This window comes from Momordica charantia (assembly GCF_013281855.1).
Source record: "Momordica charantia cultivar OHB3-1 chromosome 6 unlocalized genomic scaffold, Mcharantia_2.0 BLBB01000006.1, whole genome shotgun sequence".
In the NCBI taxonomy this organism is placed as follows: Eukaryota; Viridiplantae; Streptophyta; class Magnoliopsida; order Cucurbitales; family Cucurbitaceae; genus Momordica; species Momordica charantia.
The window spans coordinates 26,424,549-26,430,548 of NW_028275164.1; the positions used below are offsets into that span (position 1 = coordinate 26,424,549).

Sequence of the window (6,000 nt, forward strand, 5' to 3'; positions counted from 1 at the left end):
TTTGCATCCTACTGTACTTTCATTAATTGTCCACCATGCGAATAGAATTTAAAAATGAATTGATGATGTGTTTAATTATGAATAGGAAGGAGTAGGTACCACACTACCATAAATTTTGTTGCTAGGTTTCATGTGTCATGTAGCGCATCTAAGTAAGCATGTGGATAAATATGTTAGTAAAATGATACATCAAATTTTTGTAAACAAAATTTAACAATTTCTGATGCAGAGATCTAAGAATTCTAATATACATTCTTTTGATAATAAATAAATAAATAAAAATGAAAGAAAGAGAGCTCGCATTAAACATAAAATTGAAAATTATAAAAGATTAAAGACAAAACTAAAAGTATCTATATATTTAGCATATAAAATACTATCAATAATACAAGTAGAAGTTTAATATTAATTCATACTACACAACTCAAACAAATTCGACGGTTCACACAATTAATTGTGTTCAATCATTTCAACGAAGATCGGAAATTCGAATCTCTCCACTAAATCCCGTTTTCTAACACATATGTGCCGTTGGGTACATTTAATGAGTTACTTGGATATTTTGTACACTCTCTTGTACCACGTGGCTCTCTCCCAATTGCCTTTATAAGGCTTCCTTTGCCCATTGACACTTCTCCACATCTTCCATTTTTAACAACTTTCTCTCTCACATCATCGATCTTGTTTCATTTCTTGTTTGTGTAAAAGATTGAAAATTTGTGATTGAAATTGCTTCCATGGCTTCCAAAGGGCAGCAATTTCCTCCTCAACACCAACCAACCCAGCCAGGAAAAGAGTACCTCATGAATCCTCTTCCTCAGTTTGCCAACCCCGAGTACAAACCCTCCAACAAGCTTCTCGGGAAGGTGGCGCTTGTGACCGGAGGCGACTCGAGAATCGGCCGATCGGTGTCTTATTGCTTCGCGCTCGAGGGGGCGACCGTGGCATTCACGTATGTGAAGGGGCATGAGGAGAGGGATACTCAAGACACGCTTCAAATTCTTGAGGAGTGTCGGGTGGCAGACGCCAAGCCGCCGATTGCGGTGGCCGCCGACTTGGGGTTTGATGAGGATTGCAAGAGGGTGGTGGAGGAGGTGGTGGCAGCTTTCGGCCGAATCGATATATTGGTCAACGGTGCTGCCGAACAACACAAGGCGAAATCCGTAGAGGAGATTGATGAGAAGAGGCTTGAGAGAGTGTTCAGAACTAACATATTCTCTCAGTTCTTCATGGTTAGGTAAGTTACAAAAAGTAATCAATCAAATACTCGAAACTATTGGCCTTTAAATATTTAGGGTTTAATTATGAACTTGACTTCATTTCAATTTGATTTTTATTATTTTAAAGTTAGTTTTAATTTAATTCTTAATGAAAATTTAGTAGTTTTAATGTGATCCTTATTGTTTTAAAAGTGTTCAATGATTTGGTTAAACTTTGTAATGATGTTTAAACCGTCTTCTATATATTCAACTAAAAATCCATCTATTTTCTCTATTGTTTAGTCGGCTCCAAATTGTTAACGATACCACTTTGAAAAGATAAAACCTAACAAGGATCTATAATAGATATGGACTACTCTTCTGATTGTCAATTGATTTTGAGATAGAACTCATGAATAATATGATATCAGAGTCCAACAAACTCAAACGGGATCCAGCCATCATGTGGAGATGTTAAGGATCCACATTTTGTGTCAACTATATATTATTGATCCTTATTTTATCCCTTGACCTACATTTTATGCATGTCAAATCATCTCTTACAATCAAAAGTAAAAGAACTAATTCAAGACTAAATATGTAAGTAATTTAACCAAAATCCATGGCTTAAGTGATGAACTTGTTTCTATTTTTTTTTTCAGGCATGCGTTGAAGCACATGAAGGAAGGCAGCACTATCATCAACACAGCGTCGGTGGTGGCGTACAAGGGCTACCCTCAGCTGGTGGACTACTCGGCTACCAAAGGTGCCATTGTCTCTTTCACTAGAGCTCTGGCTCTTCAGCTGGCAAGTCGAGGGATACGAGTCAACGGCGTCGCTCCGGGACTGATATGGACGCCATTGATTCCGTCATCAATGGATAATGAAGACATTGAAAGTTTTGCGAGTAGTGCTTCGATGAAACGAATCGGTCAACCGATCGAGGTTGCTCCTTCATATGTGTTCCTTGCTTGCAACTACTGTTCTTCCTACTTCTCTGGCCAAATCCTCCATCCCAATGGTAAGTTTTTGTACAAATAACAAAAGCAAAAGCTTTAAAATAAGTATGTATATTTAAGTATAATAAAAAAAATTTAATTTTACAAAAAAAAATACTATCCCATTCATATTCAAATTCAAATTTAATATAAAACACAATAACAAAAGTCAAACTTTAGACTATGTTCAGAAAAAAAAATGTAAATATTAATTAATTTATGTTAGGTGGTAAAATTTCCCTTTTAAAATAATTTTCTATTTACGTTTTTCAAAATCTAAATTTTATCACATGTATTTCTCCTTTCTCTAATTTTTATCTCTCTAACTTATTCTGTCCCTTTGTAACTTATTCTGCTCTCTTTAACTTATTTGTCATTCCCATAATATACTTCTCCCTGTTTAATTAACTTTATCTCTCTACATTTCTCAAAAAAAAAAAAAAAAAAAACCTTATCTCTCTACAATTTCAACTCTAATTTGTTTAAAAAAAAAAAAAGAAAAAGAAAAAAGTTCTAACTCTAATTTCTCTCTCTCAAATTTAGTTCCTTTTTTTAATCAAATTTCCCATTTTCCTAACTTTTTCATTGACTTCTATTTTTCTCTCAAACGTATATCTCTTTCTCTCTCCCTAATTTTTTTTCAATAAAACTTCAATTGTTCTATAAATTGCTTTCCCTCTCTTAACTTTGGTGATCTCTATAAAATTTTTAATTCCCTCCCTCGAAATTCCTCTATAGATTTTCTTTCTCTATCTCGAATATTACTCTTTCTAATCTATATATCTCCACCTGCCACAAAACAATATACTCATATACGCAAAACCGTATATTTCAAAAAAATATACACGAATATTACTCTTTCTAAAATCTTTTTCTTAAATTATGTATTGCCCGACGGTCGCAGAAAACAGTCGGGAGAAAGTAACTAATGTCGACGGTTTTTCAAAACCATCGCCATATTTTAAAAATTAATTTTTTAAAATCATATAGCTCGAGGATTTTCATATACCATCTGGAGTACTATCTTTTTCGGACTGTTTTTGGTTGGGTCTGAAAAAAAAAGGGTTAGAAAAGACAAAAATTCTTGTAGTATAAAATGATTTTTCTCGCGATAAAAGGCATTTGAAATTTTTTTAATCAAATATAAAAAAAATAAAGTCTTAAAAATTTTGGTTGAAAATTTAGAACTATATTTTAAAAATTAGACGAGAAGTTATTAGTAAATATATTTAACTTTTTAACTGTCAAATGGTAATTTCAGTTTTGTGACATGATATCTGTGTTTGAATTTTGTATGCAGGTGGGGTTATTGTAAATGGGTGAATGTCATCTTGGTGGGATCTTCATTTCTCAATAAAAATAGTGTTCTTATTTATAAGTATCTCTACATGAAATAAATAAATAAAAGCAAGCTATGAGGGAGAGAATATTATATGTATGTCTCTCTTTTTCTTTTTATTGTTCTGATTTTATTTTATTTTTTTATGTTCATCTTAAATAAAAAGTTAGAGAGTTCTAAATATCATGGATTGCTCTCCTTTTTCCCCTCAAACTTGAAATGGGTTGTTTACAATTATTAAATTTGTTTACTTGTGTATTGTTTGATCCAAAAATGGTCAAGTTCGGAATCCACGTAGGTCAGCACCTTGCTCTCCAAAGAAAACTCTTAGAATGTCAATGGATTCGCGTACCTTGCATAAGGGGTAGGCATCTCTATTTATAGGGATGATGTCCAATAGGACTCCCGACAATGGGAATTAACGGTCATCCGACCGTCCGTGAAATGCGGCGTGTTGTAGGATTAACATGTTATTTAACATTCCCGCGGACATCATTGCATGGATCGGCTTTGACCTTGGAGGTCGGCCAATGATGCACGTTGTCAAACTCAGCTCGACTAACTATTCCGACCTGAGGAGTCTCGCACAAATTATCATAATTAGAAACATCTTTAAGTTGAAGGGATCGAATCCCGTAAGTTGAAGGGATCGAATCCCGTAGCGGAAACACGCAAACGCGTGTGCTTCAATCTTGTTTTAGAATTACAACGAAGAAAAAGACATAAGCAATATGATTAAAAGGAAGATATATAGTGAAACATACCTTTGAAGACACCTCTTCAATGTAGACACCAATGCCACCACAAAGTCTTCCTCGATATCCTCTGGATGTTAAGAACTCGGTTTGTGGGAACCGTCTTATAATTGAGAGGAAAATGGGGAGATCAAGAGAGAAAATTTCTCATTGGAGTTTCGAAAACTCAACAACCGAGGATCAGGGAACTTCCAAAAAGAAAATGGGAGAACTCACTTTTATAGGGAATGAGGACTGAGGGGGAAGTCATCAATTCCCCACCCACTTCCCCACTTTCCACCATGGGAAAACCTCCCAACAATATGAGATTAATTGATTAAACTCATTAACCATATTAATCAACATTCATTAACTGTCGGTCACTCCACTAAAAACCCACAGTTGCACTCTTCTCACTGTAGAATATTTTGTGTCCATGGATTTTGACTATTAATTGTAAGTCAATCCTTGTTTGTAACCATAGTTGGATCAAATTACTTTTTACCCCTATGTTACATCTTGGACCTTAAGTACCGCTGATCCTCTAATGAACAACCTGGTTATGGTCCAACCAATAACCGGAAGTCCCTCTCGGGCCAGTGAAAGGGTGGGGGCCACTTGTTCAAGTCTCGAAGTCAGCACTTAAAAGAACACTCATCTACTTACCCTAAAGTCGGGAATTAGTGAATTTCATCTTGTGTAGTTATGTTCACAACTCTCCACTCAATCTCGTCTCCAAAATAGTAGGAATATTGAGTCGACGACTCGGGCCACTCTCACCCATATAAATGACTTGAATGAATATTTGTTTTAGCTTTTTTATGTTGACATATGACAGGCAATAATTTGCCCCTAATTAATTGCTAGGTAGGTGGTCATCATGGATTATTAGATTTTGTATTTGAAGCAATTGAATTCAATAAAATCCTATTTGTTAATTTCTCTATTTTTTTAAGTTTAGGATCATTGACAATAGAATAATAACTCATGTATATTATAAATTTTTGTTAGATTCATTATCTTTTCAATATGGCATCATGATATGAGTTAATTGTGACCTATTTGCCATTTTTTTAAACTTTAAGTTGGTATTATTTAGGGCCAGATGCTACATGTGTAATTAGGAGTTTTCAAAAGCTTCGATGAAAAATTATGAACCCAACCCAATCCAATCCGTATAATAATTTGTATTGATTTATAAGCTTTAATAAACCTTTTTTTTTTTTTACTTTTTTAGCTTTTTGCATTTAGCTTCTGTAAATTATTTATCTTTTTGTCTCTCTTTAATTTTTCTTCAAAATGCTATTGGTCTTAGGTTCATCTAGTACAAACCATATGCTGACTTGGCATTCCGTTTGGCATTCCTTCCATGGATTTTCAAGAGTAAATTTTCTTAGAGATTTCAAATCACTTAAAACATTAATAAAATAATATTCACTCCATGAATTTTATTTCATCTTTGAAAAACTTTATATGTTCGAACAACTTTTACTAGTTCCCAATTCCCATACATAAATTCACCTCCTAGACAACCTTAAATTAAATTTTTGTCTGTTTCCAACACACGTGTCTTTATGTTTCCCTCCCATCACCCTAATTCCACCCTACACATTTTCCTGCGTGTCAATTGCATGTGATTACGTGGACATTATTTTGTACACTCTCTTCTACCATACATCTCCACGTGTCGCTCTCCCAGTCCCCCAATCCCCTTTATAAACTATAATTTA

General features: G+C 34.3%; 1 protein-coding gene across 1 annotated transcript; it reads left to right on the top strand.

Annotated features, from left to right (window-relative positions):
* Nucleotides 1-622: 622 nt before the first annotated feature.
* On the top strand, nt 623-3,655 carry LOC111023797 (NADPH-dependent aldehyde reductase 1, chloroplastic-like). Its single transcript, XM_022301280.1, has 3 exons — nt 623-1,237; nt 1,862-2,220; nt 3,498-3,655. Exons 1-3 carry the CDS (start codon nt 738-740, stop codon nt 3,518-3,520), a joined length of 882 nt encoding a protein of 293 aa, XP_022156972.1. The 5' UTR covers nt 623-737; the 3' UTR covers nt 3,521-3,655.
* The last annotated feature ends 2,345 nt before the right edge of the window (nt 3,656-6,000 follow it).